Genomic DNA, 20,136 nt, shown 5'->3' with positions numbered 1-20,136 from the left:
TACTTGTGATTGGTGCGTGCCTCAACACATCACATTAGTTACATAGCCTGTGAGCGTCATAAAGAACAGGAAGCACAAGGCACTTGATAGAGCCACACAATCCACACATCTGCACACCCTGACCAAATGAATACTGTTCACTTCAAAGAAGAGAATGTGAAGTCAGGTGCACATGCTGTTTAACACCTCATTAAAAAGCTAATTATATGTGGTTAAATTGCATGTTTGGATGATTCTGACAGTTTCAATTAACAGTTCCTTATTTGTGGACAAATTAATTTTGAATCAGATAAGAATTAAACATGCTGCAAATAAAAACGGTGTAATTAGGTTTGATTAAAACCGGCATGATCCTAAAATGACTGGTGACTTGTCATTAACTATCGTCTATTTTTACAAATATGACCAAAAAGGTGCCAATTACAAACCTCTTAAGACTGCTATGTCTACAGTGCATTTTAAATAGTTGTACATGATAATATAAACACACTGGACATCACTGAATTGAGTCAAATTATTTATTACGATTGGATTCAGAGACCAACCTGCGGGCATACAATCTGTGATGATACATCACAACAAAGTCTAGACATAATCTAAATCACTTAGGACTCAAAGAGTTCAGGAGAAAACATGAATAGGCTAATGTTACACATATTTGCATTAATGTAATGCACAGTCTGAGTCACATAAATCACTGGTCCTTAAAGAGACGTTTTATGATGGATTAGTTGGATCCTCACAGAGGAACACCAACAGCACCATCATAGTAAATATACAGCCACAGAAATGACAATAGACATACATTCCAATAATACAAAGGAATGAAACATAAGAACTCTCCTATTGCTCTTTACATAGTAGAGATACAAACAATCATATTTAGCAAAACTAAACAGTTTTAAAATACATGTACATAATAAAAAGGTCACACATAGCATAACATAGTTACTCAGAGATAATAAAAGGACAAATCTTAAAACAGATTCAAAAATCCTCTTAATGAGAGGCTCAATCAAATGAAATGCCAACTCCAATGAGTCGATTAATAATGAAGAGACTTGATGTGCATATTCTTCTGCACATGGAGACAAACACATGTACACGTTCACATGTACAGTAAATCATGAATAATGAGTAATTCATTTAAAACAGCAGCGCACACTTTGACTGTTGTCTGAGGAAAGGTGTGTTCTACCAGGGCCTCCAAACACTGCTGGTCTTGTCTTTGCTGGTGCTGCTCTGAAGACAGAAGAGCGCCTCCCTGTGGTTGTGCAGCTCAGTGCAGTGGCTCTGAAGGCTCTTCATGTGGCTCTGGGACAGGGAGTGTGTCTTCTGCTGCTGCAGAAGTGTCAGCACAGAGACGGTCATCTCCAGGATGTCTGCTTTCTCCAGCTTGGAGTCTGGCTGCTGTTGGAGGAACTCTGCACACACGAGAGACTTGAGCTGCTCAATGCTGCTGTTGATCCTCTCTCTGCGCAGTTTCTCCACCACAGGCTTTCTCAGCTGCAAAAACAAGAGACACATGAGTTAATTTGTTCCACAGGAATGTCTCAGTCAAACTGCAGAGGCCTGATAAAAGCGTCAGTAGAAGAATGAAACTGGGTTTACCTTGTGAGAGAGGCTGAGGTGCTCCTGAGAGGGGCCCATTGCTGCAATGATTGTAGGAGCCATGTGGATGTGAGCTGTAGAGCTCTGTGTGGAGAGTCTGCTGTGTGCTCCTTCACTCTCATATTTATAGAGCCACATCTCCATATGAATGTGTGGGTCTAGGCCTCTAGTTTCTCACACTCTGGACCAATCAGAGTGCACGGCCACATAATAGGGTGCACTGAGCAGCCACATGCCACACATTGGAAGTGTGTGTGTGTGGAAGGGGGTCTCAAGGAGCAGGTGGAGAACTCTAGACTGGAGCAGAGTATCTGGGAACATGGTGACCTTTTATCACATCAAATATTACCTACAGAAGATCAATAAGAGACTGTATGGCCGTGTGGGATACCCCCAAAGTATGTGCATATTGACATGCATTGTGTACAGTTAAATACCTGTGTAACATTTCATTTAAAATCATGCTTGTGACTGTACTCAGCACATTTGCCTATGTGAGATGATGGGATTATCTAACTGAACTGTTTACAAAACCCATCAAATAAACAATGGATTAGGCATTTTCCCAAATGAATAGATGCTTATTTCGTTTGCAAACCCTGTATCACTACATAAAAAGTTTTTTTAAAAAACATTCAAAAACAAAAACAACATCTCATAACACACCTGAAATATGGAATGGAAAATAAATAATAAATAATTAATTTAAATGGTTAGTGATGTCTTTATGCAAACAGCACGTATACTGTAAATACTTTTATGAATTCTTGATTCTGCCATTCAATCCATAGTCAAATTGTTCACTTTGGCTTCGGCGATTTCCATCTAAGTTGGTTTATCGTCCATCCATCTGTCTGTGACTCAGTGAAGTGTCTGAGGCGCCCTCCCCGTGTGCACAGGTCGGAGCGTCTCCAGGTCACACGCCCCGCTCCAGGCCTCTGCTGCTGGGAGTGGCAGAGGCACAAGGCTTCCCACACTCCAAACAATAGAAGTGTGTCTGCTGCCACAAAGCCTGGGCTCGTTCCCATGACACTGTGCACTTTACTGCTCCGGCTAATGGTGTTTAATCACCAACACTACACATACTATATACTATATAGTATTCTTAATCATAATGATAATAACAATAATAATAATAATAATAATAGTATTAATAGTATAGTAGTAATGATTTTTGCATTGTCCTGAATGTTTAATTGTGTCTTTTGTTTAATTCATTACCATTATGTTTTTCAATTAACTCATGCAGAACAGTGCATACACATTTTTGTAATTCAGAAATTATTATAATTTCACTATATAAAAATATTGTTGATGATTTAATGACCTATATGAAATACATGGCATAATTATCCTATGTAAATGAAAGATATGTATATTTTTTCTCGTGCCGTTGTTCCTAATATATTCCATGAGAACCGAAATAGTCACTGTTCCTCATGCATCTCAAAAACCATTCCCAGGATATATTTTGGTCAATCTCATTGACATATGGCATAATGAGCAACATCCCACCTGTTCTGGGTGACAGCCATTAAATTCAGTCTATTGTGGCATGTTCGAAGGCTTCTGATTGGTTGAGCTGCAGCGAGGGCAGACGATGAAGAGGATAAATACAGAGTGGAAGTGCAGGGGTAAAGCATCAGCTGAACCTCCTCTGAACTGAAGCAAACTGCTCAAGAAGGACTACCTCCTGCCATTGAAAATGTCTCAGTACTTGGACCTCGCCATCCAGGACAGCGTGAAGGAGCAGCTCTTCAGGTAGGCATCCTTTCCACAAACCAAACTGAACTGCTATATTGTTGTGCATGCATGTGTTGCATGTGTTTTGTGTTTATGTCAGTGCACTGACCATGCTGTGTTCCTCAGGTGTAAGCTGCATATGCTGGAGAGGAAGTGCAGTGTTGGAGTGGAGAAGCTGAAGGCTCTGCTGCTGGAGCACTTGCACAGTGGGATCCCAGTGTCCGATCTTCTAGACAAGACCCTGTCCTTCATGTCCCTCAGGAAAGCCCTGCTCTCACACAACGGATACTCCAAATACTCCCGGGACGTCCTGCGTCTCTTTCCTGATGCGGAGGACGACGTAACTCCTCTCTGCTTTTAAAAAGACCCAGGACTCACTTTTCCCTTGGAAATGCCTTAAAGCTGCTTTTTAAAAGCAGTTACAGAGAACACTGATTGCACATTATTTTTATATGAAGATGATGCACTGCAGTCTGGTTGATGTACAGTGATGTAGAATGCATTATATGCAGTTATATGAGCAGTTGTACTGCAGTAGCAGTGACTCAAACACGCGTGGCCTTCTATAGATTTAGTTGATTACCATTTATCGAAAGAAAAAAGCTTGACTCCTGAAGTGAATGGAGTGCGGGCCACTCCCCTCAGAGCAAGTTTTCTTCAAAAACTTTCCTCGATTCTATTGTGATATAGTTTATATTTTCAGACTGTATCAGTTATTTCTTTAAGTTTGTGAACCTTTTAATTGAAAGGAAATTATTATTTTGTTTATCTAAGCATATTGTTTAAGTTGATTTGTGCTTTATTATGTTTTCTGGTGCAGACTATGTACCACGGACCAAATTATATTGTTCCAATAAACAATTCACAAGAACAAAATATTTTCTCTCCAGGTCATTTATTTTGTTGAGATTTTCTGTGGAGACAAGTCAAAACGCTTTAGATTACAAACCATGAACAAATGCACCCTTTAGATATTGTTATGTTGAGGTGTCATTTGTTGTCATGGGATTGACTTTGGCCAAATATCAAATGGCAACTGGTCATATCATTCAGATATTTTAATTTCATATGTGGTTATTTTCCATATTGGAATTAATTTCCCATGTATTTCAATTTCCATACAATTTTGTGGTTTTGATGGTCTTGTCAACAGGTGATGATGTAGTCAGTGTAGATTGGTACAAAGGTGATTTCATTGGGCATTCTATGTGTAACTACAGAATAGGTGCCAATGTTAACCTAAGGACAAAAGGGAAATCAAAGACCAATGACGTTCTATCCCTCCATCTGGTGTTTATCTGTGCCTTAGAGGCGCAGGAGGAGCTAATGGCTTCAACACAAAAGGTCCATTCATCCTCTTTAGTGCAACACTGATCCCAACACTCTGGGAACCTAATCTGATCGCTCTACTCACCCAGATCCAGCTGCAGTGTGCCCAAACATCTGTCTTCACCTCTGCAGGCATTGACAGTATTTAGGATTCATTCTAGAGAGATGAAAAAAATTTGAATAGGAAAGATTGATTTGAGTTAAGCAGTTGTAGTCTTCATTGGGACCAAAGGGTGATAAATGTTTGTGTATAGAAAATTTGTGTACGTAAAATTAGGCACACAGCCCTGTCGCAAATTATCGATAACCTAATTTCTTTCTTCAAAATTATATGCAGCAATTTGCGGTCAATTTCATATAGTCTTAGTGTCCCCCTGTTCCCCTGAGATATAATCATTGTCCCTTAAGGCAGTAGAATTGAGTGCTTTCATGCCCACATGGCTCATTGTCTTCTACCAGCACTGTGATTGGCTGAGAGTGTGAGAAACTAGTCCCAGGCCTAGACCCACACATTCATATGGAGATGTGGCTCTATAAATATGAGAGTGAAGGAGCACACAGCAGACTCTCCACACAGAGCTCTACAGCTCACATCCACATGGCTCCTACAATCATTGCAGCAATGGGCCCCTCTCAGGAGCACCTCAGCCTCTCTCACAAGGTAAACCCAGTTTCATTCTTCTACTGACGCTTTTATCAGGCCTCTGCAGTTTGACTGAGACATTCCTGTGGAACAAATTAACTCATGTGTCTCTTGTTTTTGCAGCTGAGAAAGCCTGTGGTGGAGAAACTGCGCAGAGAGAGGATCAACAGCAGCATTGAGCAGCTCAAGTCTCTCGTGTGTGCAGAGTTCCTCCAACAGCAGCCAGACTCCAAGCTGGAGAAAGCAGACATCCTGGAGATGACCGTCTCTGTGCTGACACTTCTGCAGCAGCAGAAGACACACTCCCTGTCCCAGAGCCACATGGAGAGCCTTCAGAGCCACTGCACTGAGCTGCACCACCACAGGGAGGCGCTCTTCTGTCTTCAGAGCAGCACCAGCAAAGACGAGAGACTCTGGAGGCCCTGGTAGAACTGGTCAAATGTATTTAATGATTTGGATGGAGGCCTTTTCTCTTCTTTTAAAATAGATGAGTTATTTCAACTCTTAATGAGTTCTGAATGAGTTGAGAAATGTTTGATATTCAAACAATTTGCAAAAACACGATGAAACTGTGTTTCAGAGATGTGCTTTTCTCAGACTGAGAACCTATTGATTATTTTGTCAATTTATTTTTGGGACATGTTCATAATGACCAATTGAAATACTGAAAAGATTTTCACACTGAAAACTGCCTTAAAATCACTGTGTGATAGCTGTCTTCAGAGATGATAAATGAGCCATCTATGCCAAAATGCTCTGCTCTTTTTGAGTGTCACGAAGGCCTCCTGTGGAGGAAAATAAATGACAATTGTACTGAATCAAAGGTATTTGCGTGCTTTTTCTTGAAAGTCTTCTTAACAATGTATTGGAGCTTAGAACATATACTCAGTGACTTACGGATTTTATCATACACCACAAATTGTTTATGACAAGGACCTGCAGTCCAGAAACATACTCTTAAACTTTTTATTGGTCCTTAAGTCATTCAGTGCAATAAGTTGACATTAACTGTTTAGCAGTTGGTCTGTAGTTTAAGTGCTCATGTTCCCTCTAAATGACAGGCTCACACATTGTTACTAATGCCATGCAATAAGACACACTTCTATTGTTCCTGTCATGAAAGGCCCGAGTGTGGGAAACCAGAAAACACTCACTCACAGAGGCCCAGAGAGACAAAAGTATAGACATCTGCTCTGGGGCAGGGAGCACCCAGGAGAGAGGGACAACTATGCACTACACAACAGTATATGCACAACAATTATTCTTTTCTTTTCTTTTGATTATAATACTTGTAAAAATGTTCACATTCAGAATAGTGCCTGGCATGGATATCAGAGATATCTGTAGCAGCTGAACTATTGCTGTCTTAAGTGATTTTGCCTTTTGGATGAAAATAAAGGATCAAGCCGACACTGTCGAGATCCTCAACCTAGCCATAAAGCAAAGACATTGAAGACTCTGAAAACACTGAAAAGCAATACAGAAAAAAATAATTAAAATGTATTTGTTATTGTTCTGTAGATTACTGGGACACAATTTAAAATGGATTCATCATAATGTGCACATTAGAAATAGACCTGTATGTCTTGCCCTAACTTATTGTAAATCAATATTTTTTAAATGCTTGTTAGTTTATCAACTCTTTCTTTCATAGTGTGCTGTAGAAATGATCGGTCAGTGACTTAGTACAGTACCATTTTGTTGTATTTACCGTTTTTAGACACTGCTTTTAACGTCTTAACTCTGAAATGTTTGTTTGTCCGTAAACAGCTTTCTCATAATTCCTTCTATGTCACAGTAGCAGGAGGAGCAGGAGGAGACAGGACACGTGCCTATTGTTGAGGGGTCAAAAGGGTGAGTGTGGGAAAGCAGTGGAGAACACAGTCACAGTGGCGTGTGATCAGCGCCCTCCACCAGCCGCCTGCTCTCTGGGGGACACGGCACACTTCACATAAATTGATTCAAGTGGGAAGACAGGATCACAGAGGTTTGATTGCCCATAATAAGAGTAATTGACAAATAATCAAGGTTTATTTCAGACACAAGGAGGTAAGTATGACACATTCATAAAACACACATAAGACAAATAACAAACAGTACAAAGTGTGTCAAAGAACATGCAGATTTCATGAGTGAAGGTGGTCTTTATAAAAGGGAGAAAATCATACACTGAAATATGCAATGCACTGAAGAAAGACCTACAGTAGAGGATTGGGAGAAAGTCTCTCTGGACTTAGTTCCAATGGAATACCCAATAAGCCTAAAACACTGCAGAACTGACTTTCTCTTCGCTATTTGGGATCTTTATTTGAGATATGTTGATATCTTGACATTTTACTTTTGCTGGGATTTCCTTACATTTGTGGTGTTTTGGTGTAATTTTATGACTGTGGCAATGATTCTGAGCCTTTGTTGTTTTGTTGTATTTCCAGTAAAAAACTCAAATAAAAGAAATAATAAAAGTACATACAATGCACACATAAAATTACATTATTTCTTATAAAGTCATGACAGACTCAAAAGAAGTGTGTGTATGTTCCAATAATTGTCATAGCCAAAATTGTTGGTTACACTGTATTTTCTATGTATATATATATATTTCAAATACATTACTAGGGGAAAGAATTTGCATCCGAACAATTTGGGAAATGACATCTGAAAAAGGGGATAAAAAAAATCTATTCAAACCTAAGCACGTAGGCTACTGATTACAAGAATTGAGAGACAATTGAGATGCAGATTGTAAATGTTCCTGCATATGAAAACAACTCTCCATTTTTAGCCACTCATTGATAATCTTATGCAATGACACATGTTCAGATGCAATCAGAAGCAATTTGCCCAAAACATCCATCCCCTGCGCAATGTAAAGTTAAGCTAATAGTGGCAGAGGACAGTAACCTATGACTGAAACAATAGGGCATTAATTGTACTGCAATATGTACGCAGCCTGGAGCCGTTTACACAGAACTGGCCTGTACAAAGTGAATGTAGAGAGCAGCCAATCAGACTCGTTCCCTCCAGATGGTGTGTGATGTCATGGGTCTTCTCAGTTACAGCACACGGGCGGCATCTGTCACTAATTCCCAATTCTGAGCGGCCTTTGTGGAGGGCGCCTTTCAGTGAGCGGTGTGGGAAAGTCAGGGAGCACGGCTACTCACAGTCCAGACAAGAGCCACATCTGCTGCATCTGGCAACACGTCAGGGCCTGTGCCGTGTTACCTACAAAGCACACACAAACAAATGAATGGACGTTTACATGACTGAGCATTCTGGCTCTTGAAGTAATAGACACCACCAGACTCTACTAAATGTAACAATATAATGTGGACTTTATTTAACACAAAAACAGAACATCGCCTGAGAGGGAACAAAAAAAACAAACAAAAAACAAATATAGGAAACAAAAGACATCCGATGAAATTAAGGCACATCCCATTGGGTCCAAAGTCCTTCTTGAAAATGAGCCATTTTCAAATTAAGTTAAGATTAAGATTTTTATGTTATGTTACAATGTTGTCGTAATAATAATAAATTAAATATATACACAAAAATCTCAACCTCATCATTGCAATGACCAGAGTAAAATAAAAAAAAGATCAATTCCTGTGTGTAAAGGGATGGTTATTGATCAGGTCACACTTTTCCCACATTCACTCAGATGGAGCACACTCCATCAGCCCCCAGTCCTCCACCTGCTCCTCTGGGATCCCCCCTTCCCCCTCCCTCCTCCCAGACCTATTCAGAAGGCTGCTGCCAGAAGACCGCTCTGATTGGCTGAGAGTGTGAGAAACTAGTCCCAGGCCTAGACCCACACATTCATATGGAGATGTGGCTCTATAAATATGAGAGTGAAGGAGCACACAGCAGACTCTCCACACAGAGCTCTACAGCTCACATCCACATGGCTCCTACAATCACTGCAGCAATGGGCCCCTCTCAGGAGCACCTCAGCCTCTCTCACAAGGTAAACCCAGTTTCATTCTTCTACTGACGCTTTTATCAGGCCTCTGCAGTTTGACTGAGACATTCCTGTGGAACAAATTAACTCATGTGTCTCTTGTTTTTGCAGCTGAGAAAGCCTGTGGTGGAGAAACTGCGCAGAGAGAGGATCAACAGCAGCATTGAGCAGCTCAAGTCTCTCGTGTGTGCAGAGTTCCTCCAACAGCAGCCAGACTCCAAGCTGGAGAAAGCAGACATCCTGGAGATGACTGTCTCTGTGCTGACACTTCTGCAGCAGCAGAAGACACACTCCCTGTCCCAGAGCCACATGAAGAGCCTTCAGAGCCACTGCACTGAGCTGCACCACCACAGGGAGGCGCTCTTCTGTCTTCAGAGCAGCACCAGCAAAGACGAGAGCCCAGAGAGCGGCAAACTCTGGAGGCCCTGGTAGAACTGGTCAAAGTATTTAAATGGAGTTTTCTCATTTTAGAAGAGATGTCTTTATAACTCTTTATGAGTGCTGAATAAGCTTGCATGCTTGGCAATATGTTTGATATTCAAACAGTTTTCAGTATATCATTGATACTTTCTTAAAGAAAATGTGTTTTATTTCTATGGAGATTTCATGAAATAGACCAAATTTGTGGTTCAAAGAGGTAATTGTTTGAACAGCTTTTATGCCATTGTATTTTCCTATGGAAATTAACTGTCTGTTACACAGATGGCTAGAAAAATGTGTGGCTTGTTTTGTGTATTATAATAAGGGTCATGACTTGGGCCAAAGTGCGTTGCATTTTGTAACAAAATTGTCTTCTTTTCCTCACTGAATGAAAAAAAATGTTGTGGCTCTTTTTGAGTGAGTTAGACTTTACTTCTGAGAAGGTTTTGCTTGTCACTGTGTGATATTTGCAACGTTATATATGTTTACTGTGTGAGATAACTTTTGTCTTCTATGATGGCAAAGTATATGAATATGTAAAGACTTGTGTTTTCTCAAGTTCAAACTGTGATGTGTCATCACTGAGTTTTATATAAAATATTATATTTTATACACAAATTTCTCTGTTCTTCTCTTACGATATCACTTTTGACCTGGCTGAAAGTTTCTCTCCAGTCTCGAGTCAAATAATTAGAAGTTCTCTTCTTCAGCACGCTGCGACCTGGCGCTGTCCATGGTCCTGTTACTGAGTTACTCCAAAGTTACTCCTAAGTCTGGTGCAGATTTTCTGGTTATTGGAAAGACAATTAGAATGACTGTAAACACACACAAAATACATAGCATACATTTAGGAATGTTTCATATTTATTTGACGACAAGATACAAAACTGAAATTATGAGAGCAAGATATATTATAGAAGAACGACAACACATACAATGTACATAAATGCGGCTTGGGCACCTTTATAAAAGGCATAAATGATAAGGAGGCCTTGCACTGTGTTCTGTTGGCTACACTGTAGCCAGGACTTTGGAACACAGTGAAGCACAAATGCTGCGCAGTCACGTCCACTCTGACAGCATTTGCGCACAAAGGAACACAGCTGATCAACACAGAGGGCGAAAAGCTGCGAATGTCCATAGATACTGAAATATAAAACACGTGTCCTGTTTACCACGGCCTCCAGAGGAGCCTTTTACTTGTGCTGTGCTCGTCTGCAATGTGTCTGTGTAGGGCAGCTCTCTGGACCACATAGAAGCGCTTGATCTCTTCTCTTTCCGCTTGTTGCAGGGGTGCGTGCAGGGACAGATGTCGAAGTGTTTCCTGGAGGCACTGAGAGAATCCCTGAGAATAGCTGGGCACCACAGATGCAATGGCTCTCTGTCGCAAGAAACAAACAGCCATCTCCAGGATGTCTGCCTTCTCCAGTTTGACCTGCGCTCTGCCGCTGGGCTCATACTCCTCTAGATTCAACAGAGCTTTGAGTTGCTCGATGCTGGTATTAATCCGCTCTCTTCTGACTTTCTCCACAACCAACTTCCTCAGCTAAAAAATGAAAAACACAATTGACACAAACCGTTAGTTTACGGCTCAAAAAAACGAAGCACTGTTCATTTAACGTTGGTATTTTGTGCGTCTATGCGTGGAGCTTTATTTACCTTGTTTTGGATGTCCAATGTGTTATCCTTGTGTCCTTTCTGGATAACAGGAGCCATTGCTTATTATCACAGTCTTCCGTCCTTCAGGTAAGACTGTAGTGTGCGGTGCGGATGCAAAGGCGCTTTTTATAAGAGCCAGAGGAGCAGCAGTTTGGCGCCTTGATCGTGGACTCCTCACACCTGAGACTTTCCCACAGTCCAGGCCTGTCATAAAGTCCCGACAACAAACACGTCCACACTCCGTCCTCCACTTCCTCCTGCTCCAAGTGTGACATGAGAACGTGGCAACTGCACACCCCAGAAGTGTGTTGCCACGTGGTCTTTGATCGCACAGAAAACACGCGCACTCAACGGTCGTTACGTTTGATACGTCGCAATCTGATAACGGGATGTCCAAATGATTGGTCTGAAGTAAGACTGCATTTACAAACCCTGCATCGTGGGAGCATAATGGGCTCATTAAAGGTGCGTGGTTGAGACTAAACTAGGGCTAAGGACCCGGAACTAAACGTGGACATGGCAAGGAATAAACCCACTAAAACAGGACAAAATCAAGTCTACACCCGAATTAAACTGAGCTCTAACCAGGACAATGAGTTCTTCCAGATTTTGAACTGTAGAGCGTGGTCTTTTTGATCCTTGACCAAAGTGAGAAGAGGGGAAGCAGAGGTGCCAAGTTTGCACCTTCATAAAAAAAAAAGAAACAAAAAAGCCTTCACTAGTCACGGGCACAAGCAACAGGCTGAAGTGCAATCCACGCGCCACTCAGCAGGACTCTAAATCTAATGTGCGTAATGCATGCGACAAATGGTTCATGAATGTATCGACAATTTGCCCTATTGCACGCAAACAACTGACTATGCTTTACTTAAACATGTTGTGTTTTTACAGAAAAGTGACTTGGTCAGAGTGGCACGTGCTGAAAGTGTCATGTGACACATGAAAACAGGTTCTCTCTTGCTTTCAAAATGAAACAAATGAAAATAAATAGACTAGAAAAGAGGTTAGTTTAGTTTATTTTCCATTTGCAGTTCATAAGCACATTGGAGTGTACAGTAAAACATTAAAATCAAATCTGTCAAAAAGAAGAGAAAAGAAAAAAAAAAGAACAGAATGCAGAAGGGCAGATACATATACATTCAGAATCACAATAAACTGCAGTGCCAATGAACATCATTCACTAATTTCCTGTGTTGGTTTAATAACATTTACTAAAAACAAGAAGTAAATATGATATTAGGTATACAGTAAATGACTAAAAATATTCTATCAAACACAGTTGGCTCAATGTGCGGCCACGCTCTTATTTTCTGTGTTCCTGTTTTCATTCTGGGAGCTGTATACACGTTGGGGTGCGGAGTGTCTGCAGTAACAGAGGGAAAAGAGTTTATGGTTATGGGGGAAGTGAAAGTGTGCCTTCTCCCTCGAGACAAAGACTCAGATGATGTTCAGATGATGATACCAAACTGACATGGGATCAACATTCAACAGGTTGTCAGATTATGTAAAATCCCTTTTCAGGAGTATTGCAGTGTGACTCTATGAGAGATTAAAGAAGACTGATTATGAAGACTGATTAAGTATTTTTGCTCAGCCACTGTAAAAGACAGGTGTGTATGAATAGAACATGTGTCTTATCTTTATGTTGTTAGTAGCCCTTATCAGACACGCTGTCTCGGCCTCTGCACATCTGCAGCCAAATGGTCAGATGAGACGGCGGGAAGGTTCCCAGGTAATAAAAGTGTAACGACCTGCTTGTGTTGGTCTGTACCTTCACATATCTACTGCAGCGCTCCCTTCACTCAGGCCATGGGGCCAGTTAACCATGAGATAATTGATGCCTCTCTCCTATTGTTGTGACGGCCTCGCCCACTGGCCTCAGAGTGTGGGAAAGCTAATCCTGCCTGGGACTCATGGCTTTGTAATGCTAATGTCCGCCTATAAATAGGGCAGAGGGATCCTCAGCCAGATCACAACTCACTCTGTTCTCCAAGAAAAACATCTCAGCTCTGCTGAAATGGCACCAACCTGCACCAGAGACACTGCTATTTCAATGCTCTCAACCAAAGACAAACACAAAGTAAGTCCAATTACTCAAGACACGTCTGATTATCGGCAGCAGTTTATCTCATTATGCATTCATTCAACAAGTGTTTAACCCGCTGCATTCTTTTTCCTATAGCTGAGGAAACCAGTTGTGGAGAAGATGCGTAGAGACCGTATCAACAGCTGCATCGAGCAGCTTAAGGTCCTGCTGGAGAAGGAGTTCCACAAACAAGACCCCGATGCTAAGCTGGAGAAGGCGGACATCCTGGAGATGACTGTGATCTTCTTGAAGCAGCAGCTCCTGAGCTCAGCCTCTCACACTGCCCACAGAGAGGGCTACTCTCAGTGCTGGAAGGAGACCATGCACTTCCTGTCCTCATCCTCCATCAAGGACATGTCACTGTCTCATCTGCAGCACCTACGCTCTCCTCAGCCAGTGTCACAGGACATGTGCTCCAGTGTCCCACTCTGCTCTCAGCTCCAGAGCCAGAGTCCAGTGAAGCAGCGGCCTGCTCCTGTCAAGTCTATGTGGAGGCCCTGGTAGAGGCCCCAGTCCAGACTCCCACAGATGGGCATTTCCATCATCTCTACTGTATTGAATAGTTCTACACTTTTTATACGCTTTTTATAAAGGTTTAGTTTTTAATTAGAAGCATATAACAGTTCTGTTGTTTCTTTTTGGCAAAAGCTCTGCTATGCCAAAAAGTATTTGACTCCCGTGGAGTCAAAATGTGAACCAAACACATGTAATACATGTTTTTTTTTAATTCTCCAATGTGGAGGATGGTGCTACTGTTACCTTTTGTAAAGGAGAACTATGTGAATTTGACTTTTCATATGAGATGAAGATTAATACAATATTTATATGAATAAATATTTTGAAGCACAAATACTTGTCAGTTCTTCAGTTATTGCTTATGTCAAGTTAAAAACAATTTCAATAAGGGATTAAAACACTCCACGTGTCCATATATTTTTGTGATAATAATGTGCTTGCTGGTCCTCGTGCAGGAGTACATAAGAGAGCCACTAGTGTGAGTGTAGAGTGCGTCCCGGTATGCCTTCCTCACGCTTTGTTCACAAAGCCTCAGGCTATACTTTTGAGCAGTGCTCTGTCAACTCAGATTTCATCAAACAGCTAGTGCGCTGAGCTGCTGCCGGGCCACAGGGCTGCAGGGCACACCTCCCCTGTGTGGAGCCTGCCTCTGCACAGCTTTCCCACACTACTGAGCCTTTCTCCCCCTTTATCCCAGGACAAAAGAAGTGTGCCGTGTAAAACGATCCTCCCACCGCTATGGCATGAAACCTCCTAACCCTGCTGATACCCCCTTCTTTTTGACAAATCTTTACAAGTTTTAGGAGGGAAACTCGTCTTTCCTTTGAACAAGCAGCTGTTGCAATTGTAGGAGTGCAATACACCTCAATTATGATTTCTCCAATCCCAAAAGCAGTGATAGTAAAATACTCTGTAATAAAAAATCCTAATCAAAGTACAGGTAATATGTTTAAAGCCTAAGCATATAGGTACAGGTTAATCCGTTGTAGATTTCTCTTTGAGGATCATTATTTGTGTTGACACTCACAGACCTGCACTTGTAACCGAGTAAAGCGTGTGAAATCTCTGCCCTGTGTCTGATGTAAACAGGTGTAAATTGGGCTGAGCGGCAGGTGTGTCCTAGGGGAGAACAGATGGATTTACACAGAGTAAACATAAGTATCCAATGTGTAATCCCTCATTTGTCCAAGAGCGTTCCATAATGGAAAAAGATTCAGTTGTAGTCATCTGGAACGCTAAATTGTTTTTGTAATAAGCATCCAATATTTAAATAACACTGGCTAAATCTGGCTAAACATACTTTTGCTTAGTTTTCTTCTTGAAACTGACATAACAGCGTTGCACATCCCCCAGTATGCACATGCCCATTGTGATACATTACAATAAGATTATTATTATTATTATTACTTAATTAAAACATCAATGTAATAAAAATGTTGGGTTAGTACTTGGATGGGAGATCACAGTGGCTCTAATGCAAAATTTTGTTGTGTCCTTAGGCAAGACACTTCACCCACCTTGCCTAGTGTCAATGTGGTGCTGTGTGATGGTGGTTATGGATTGGCAGCCTTGCATCTGTCAGTCTGCCCCAGGGTATATACATACATAGACAGAACAAAGCAAGGTTATTGTTTTTTAAAAATGTATTTTCAAAAGAGCATATTTTATGGTTTCTCTTCAGAGAAAACAAATATAAGAGGCTTTGTCTTTCCATAGTTTCTTTTCATACAAACATTTTCAACAGTGTCAACAATTCAACACAACAAGGAACCTTCACAGAAGGCATTTAATACATCAGAAATTATTTAAGGGCAACGATAGAAGACCTTTAAGAAAAAAAAAATATATATATAAATATATGTTGGCATAGCAACTGATTAAGACAATATCTTTACAGATAAACCTCACTGTGAGGATTAGTGACCAGTTACCCGTGTGCTTCAACAACACCAAATTAATTGTACTGCGAAAAGCAGCAGCTTCATAATATTCTTCAACATGAAAAAAAAGTAAAGTCTTTTTTAAAAGATCCATATAAGTGGAAATGATTCTCCTACAGTAGAAATGATGGAAACGCCCATCAGTGGTGTTTGAGAGTCTGGACTGGGGCCTCTACCAGGGCCTCCACATAGACTTGACAGGAGCAGGCCGCTGCTTCACTGGACTCTGGCTCTGGAGCTGAGAGCAGAGTGGGACACTGGAGCACATGTCCTGTGACACTGGCTGAGGAGAGCGTAGGTGCTGCAGATGAGACAGTGACATGTCCTTGATGGAGGATGAGGACAGGAAGTGCATGGTCTCCTTCCAGCACTGAGAGTAGCCCTCTCTGTGGGCAGTGTGAGAGGCTGAGCTCAGGAGCTGCTGCTTCAAGAAGATCACAGTCATCTCCAGGATGTCCGCCTTCTCCAGCTTAGCATCGGGGTCTTGTTTGTGGAACTCCTTCTCCAGCAGGACCTTAAGCTGCTCGATGCAGCTGTTGATACGGTCTCTACGCATCTTCTCCACAACTGGTTTCCTCAGCTATAGGAAAAAGAATGCAGCGGGTTAAACACTTGTTGAATGAATGCATAATGAGATAAACTGCTGCCGATAATCAGACGTGTCTTGAGTAATTGGACTTACTTTGTGTTTGTCTTTGGTTGAGAGCATTGAAATAGCAGTGTCTCTGGTGCAGGTTGGTGCCATTTCAGCAGAGCTGAGATGTTTTTCTTGGAGAACAGAGTGAGTTGTGATCTGGCTGAGGATCCCTCTGCCCTATTTATAGGCGGACATTAGCATTACAAAGCCATGAGTCCCAGGCAGGATTAGCTTTCCCACACTCTGAGGCCAGTGGGCGAGGCCGTCACAACAATAGGAGAGAGGCATCAATTATCTCATGGTTAACTGGCCCCATGGCCTGAGTGAAGGGAGCGCTGCAGTAGATATGTGAAGGTACAGACCAACACAAGCAGGTCGTTACACTTTTATTACCTGGGAACCTTCCCGCCGTCTCATCTGACCATTTGGCTGCAGATGTGCAGAGGCCGAGACAGCGTGTCTGATAAGGGCTACTAACAACATAAAGATAAGACACATGCAATTGTGATTATTCTACACATGTATGTCTATTTCATTCATACTTTAGATGTTATATAACATAAAAAACATAGATATTATAAATATTTTTAGAACTAATTCCATTATTCAATGAGCAATAAAGTTAGGTGACAGACTAAATAATACTTATAAATAAAAAATCTTTGTGTTCTGTGGAATTATACTGGCATTTGCATCTATTCAGAATGTTTTCTTAAACCCCGACAGCCCCAAAAAGTCCAGGCAAAAAGATGCAGCAGGACTGAAGACATTCCTAAAGCAACTGTCAATTAAACACAATTATCCAGTGTCCTCTGGGAAGGCACACTTCCATTGTGTGATGCCTCTGCCCTGAGCCCCCCTTGGCCCTGCTTTGCTCGGTCATTTAGGGGAATATGCAATAAATGGGAGGCAGAGTGTGGGAAAGGAGGTTGGGATCCCACTCACACACACCCTCCAGTCAATAGCTCACAGACTGCCCCCCAACACCTCCCACCCACAGAGAGCCTTTCAACCTGTGGACCAGATCACAGGCACCGCCATCAGGGGCACGCGTGTGGCCTCCTTTGTGCTATTCCCGCTCTTATGGGCTCCACGTGTATATCATCTACTGCTTATGGTCCCAGCTTACGTTTTTATTTTGTCCAAGACGTGTACAAAAAAAATTGTGCAGTAAAGTATTGGCATCATATATGACATTTTTCCACAATCAGCAAAAAATAAAACTTTTAGCGTTTAAATCAGCATGTTCTGCTGAGTTCAGATATGTTGTGTATTTAGAAAATGTGATTTTATCTCTATGATTTTTTAAATATATGTATTATCAACGTGACAATGAGCAGTGCCTAATGAGCATTAATGACATCTAAATATGTGCAAAGTGGCAGAGGGAAACCTCTTTTCTTCAGGTCCTCAGGATGCATTTCTGAGAAGGGAGTCATGACACAAAATTCAGATGAAAACACACTACTTGGCTCTTAAACACATTCCAGTGTGGACTCTTCTATTCAAAAAGTAGGGCCTCATGTTGGGGCCGCTGCCGCACACACTGCCACACTGCTCCCACGTGCACACGTCGCACAACATATTTCCATGGCTTTGAGCCCAGATGCTCCTACTGTCTGTGTGCAACCACAGGACCTCTCTGCACTGAGGAATGTGTGAGAGCCCTGAGCTACTCCTCTTTCCCACACTTAAGCCTCCATTCAGGCCAGTGCCCCACCCGGCAGCGGCCGCCACTGATCCTGCAGGCCCTCATTATACTCTGTCCTCAATGGGCCATCTGGACAGCTACCAGGGGACGATGCACTCCCACATCCGATGTGCACCTTAGTCCCAGGTAGACATGATTGGATTGGCAACAAAACAAAAAAACTGCAACTGCAAAACTTTATAAGAAACTCTGTATCAACTTAAAGTTTAGAATGATACAGATTTATTATTTTGTAAAGGAATCAATGTGCGATTTTTTTGGCCAAGTATTTCGATTGTGATTACATTTTAAGAAGTATGATTCTGTACAGAGTGCACGTTGTAAACAACTTCAGGAGCCTTAACATATGAGAGAAGACTGAAATATGAACTTGCATAAACTAATGCAAGAATATCATGCATTTCGAAACCTGTCTGTAGAGATCTAAAATACAGGTGCAGCAAGATTTTTCATTAAAAGTCAGGATATTTTGTACTTTGCAGAGGCTATTGCATTATCTATATTATTTACAGCCTTTGCAATTTCATAATTGTGATTTCAATTCGTTTTTGATGTATTGTGCACTTAAGAGTCAATTCAATGAGAACAGTATGATGTAGAAATAAATAAATATGGTGAATATAGTTTAATTATATATTTGAAACTTTCACAAGAGCCACTGTTTTCCCGCCTGTTCTGAGCAGTGCTTAGACTGTGTAAGTCTCATGACATGACACTTTAATGCTTAACAACGCGCACTCACATGAAGGTCTGGGGGCGGCTTTCTCCTCTCTGAAAGGGGTCAGCCTTTTCCCAGGTTCTCTGAGAGGATGCTAGAGTCACAAGGAGACTTCTCAGGACACGCACCTGCCCCTGTCTTTGTAGCCCGGCCATGCCCCCCGAGCACCCACCATGGGCACCCACAGGCAAAGTCTGGTTCAAGACAACAGCTTCAGGAATGCTTTGTGTCCAGTGGTCTGCCTGCATGAGTGACCTGCAACAGAAACATTTAAGATAATGTTAAAACGAACATTCTTTGGAAATTAACCCCCCTCATTCTTAATTCTGGAACTGAGGCAAAAGTGCAGTGGAACATATTGTGATAAAAAAGTGGGATTAAACAGGGAATATTACAAAATATAAAAAAGCAAGGTGGTTCTAAAAGTATCTAAAGTCTTCTTTTGTTGTTGTTGTAAATAAAATATTTAGTAAATTACGACAGGCATCTCGGTTGAAGGCAAAATCCAGATTTTCAGGTTTTACTCATGGATGTGTTATATTACTGGACAAATACTTCCTCACTATAGTTTTTCGCTTTATCCACAAGTTCATTATACTCCGCATTAGCATTTAGAACTGATGTTGGTTAATAATTGAAAACATCTCATGGTCTACTTCATTTTGCCTCCATTCCTCAGTTTTGAACGTAATTCAGATGACAGATTCTCTTAGAACAGGTTAGTCATTTGTCCAGGGGCTGATGGGACAGAGGTTTCCCGCCTTTCCCGGGGCCCAGCTGCTGCTCCTCTCTTCAAAAGCTTTAATCCTGTCGGCCTTGTAGCCCCAACTTTCCCACAGCACACTCCGAGCGGCGGCACAATAGACGTGTGCCGCACTCAATGGCAGATTAGTCACGGGGCCCAGTCCACAGCCCCAGCGGCCCTACGGGTGGAGGAGGCACGGATTCATCTTCATTAATCACAATAACAAATGATTCAAGAACAAACAAACAAAAATAAAAAAAAATGCAATTTACTTGAACGTTAAAAAAGCAAGTCTAGGTGAGAAATAAAAAGCCTAAATAATTCCTACCATTAATATCCCTTCCTCTTCAGCTCTCCACACGAAGGACAAGTGAAGTAACAAGCTCGGATTTGAAATCGTAAAAATGAAGAAAAACA

At 41.5% G+C, this 20,136-nt stretch overlaps 7 protein-coding genes across 8 annotated transcripts; 4 read left to right on the top strand and 3 right to left on the bottom strand.

Annotated features, from left to right (window-relative positions):
• Positions 1 to 844: 844 nt before the first annotated feature.
• Positions 845 to 1,703, bottom strand: LOC140366188 (transcription factor HES-5-like). The gene is made up of 2 exons (XM_072452859.1): positions 1,612 to 1,703; positions 845 to 1,506 (listed from the first exon to the last, which is right to left on the bottom strand). The coding sequence occupies exons 1-2, from the start codon at positions 1,672 to 1,674 to the stop codon at positions 1,195 to 1,197; spliced, it is 375 nt and encodes a 124-aa protein (XP_072308960.1). The 5' UTR covers positions 1,675 to 1,703; the 3' UTR covers positions 845 to 1,194.
• A 1,547-nt stretch (positions 1,704 to 3,250) lies between these two features.
• LOC140366186 (uncharacterized) lies at positions 3,251 to 4,230 on the top strand. The gene is made up of 2 exons (XM_072452858.1): positions 3,251 to 3,372; positions 3,481 to 4,230. The coding sequence occupies exons 1-2, from the start codon at positions 3,317 to 3,319 to the stop codon at positions 3,713 to 3,715; spliced, it is 291 nt and encodes a 96-aa protein (XP_072308959.1). The 5' UTR covers positions 3,251 to 3,316; the 3' UTR covers positions 3,716 to 4,230.
• Positions 4,231 to 5,260: 1,030 nt separating this feature from the next.
• Positions 5,261 to 5,755, top strand: LOC140365742 (transcription factor HES-5-like). Its single transcript, XM_072452305.1, has 2 exons — positions 5,261 to 5,344; positions 5,450 to 5,755. Exons 1-2 carry the CDS (start codon positions 5,282 to 5,284, stop codon positions 5,753 to 5,755), a joined length of 369 nt encoding a protein of 122 aa, XP_072308406.1. The 5' UTR covers positions 5,261 to 5,281.
• A 3,435-nt stretch (positions 5,756 to 9,190) lies between these two features.
• On the top strand, positions 9,191 to 9,742 carry LOC140366185 (transcription factor HES-5-like). Its single transcript, XM_072452857.1, has 2 exons — positions 9,191 to 9,293; positions 9,399 to 9,742. The coding sequence occupies exons 1-2, from the start codon at positions 9,231 to 9,233 to the stop codon at positions 9,717 to 9,719; spliced, it is 384 nt and encodes a 127-aa protein (XP_072308958.1). The 5' UTR covers positions 9,191 to 9,230; the 3' UTR covers positions 9,720 to 9,742.
• Positions 9,743 to 10,593: 851 nt separating this feature from the next.
• On the bottom strand, positions 10,594 to 11,625 carry LOC140366184 (transcription factor HES-5-like). The gene is made up of 2 exons (XM_072452856.1): positions 11,367 to 11,625; positions 10,594 to 11,253 (listed from the first exon to the last, which is right to left on the bottom strand). The coding sequence occupies exons 1-2, from the start codon at positions 11,421 to 11,423 to the stop codon at positions 10,879 to 10,881; spliced, it is 432 nt and encodes a 143-aa protein (XP_072308957.1). The 5' UTR covers positions 11,424 to 11,625; the 3' UTR covers positions 10,594 to 10,878.
• Positions 11,626 to 13,027: 1,402 nt separating this feature from the next.
• On the top strand, positions 13,028 to 14,296 carry LOC140366183 (transcription factor HES-5-like). The gene is made up of 2 exons (XM_072452855.1): positions 13,028 to 13,446; positions 13,549 to 14,296. Exons 1-2 carry the CDS (start codon positions 13,384 to 13,386, stop codon positions 13,954 to 13,956), a joined length of 471 nt encoding a protein of 156 aa, XP_072308956.1. The 5' UTR covers positions 13,028 to 13,383; the 3' UTR covers positions 13,957 to 14,296.
• A 1,296-nt stretch (positions 14,297 to 15,592) lies between these two features.
• her15.1 (hairy and enhancer of split-related 15, tandem duplicate 1) lies at positions 15,593 to 19,138 on the bottom strand. 2 transcript variants are annotated; one of them, XM_072452085.1, is made up of 3 exons: positions 18,999 to 19,138; positions 16,591 to 16,722; positions 15,593 to 16,488 (listed from the first exon to the last, which is right to left on the bottom strand). In XM_072452085.1, the coding sequence occupies exons 2-3, from the start codon at positions 16,651 to 16,653 to the stop codon at positions 16,081 to 16,083; spliced, it is 471 nt and encodes a 156-aa protein (XP_072308186.1). In that variant the 5' UTR covers positions 16,654 to 16,722; positions 18,999 to 19,138; the 3' UTR covers positions 15,593 to 16,080. The 2 variants fall into 2 exon arrangements, with proteins under 2 accessions (XP_072308186.1, XP_072308185.1); XM_072452084.1 differs by lacking the exon at positions 18,999 to 19,138 and adding an exon at positions 16,939 to 17,008.
• Positions 19,139 to 20,136: the final 998 nt, after the last annotated feature.

The sequence above is a fragment of the Eucyclogobius newberryi genome, unplaced genomic scaffold, assembly GCF_026437365.1.
Source record: "Eucyclogobius newberryi isolate DKJ021-1_F unplaced genomic scaffold, fEucNew1.0.hap1 SCAF_19, whole genome shotgun sequence".
Classification (NCBI taxonomy): Eukaryota; Metazoa; Chordata; class Actinopteri; order Gobiiformes; family Gobiidae; genus Eucyclogobius; species Eucyclogobius newberryi.
Note: the sequence above shows the minus strand (reverse complement) of the source record. Positions and strands in the feature narration are given on the sequence as shown.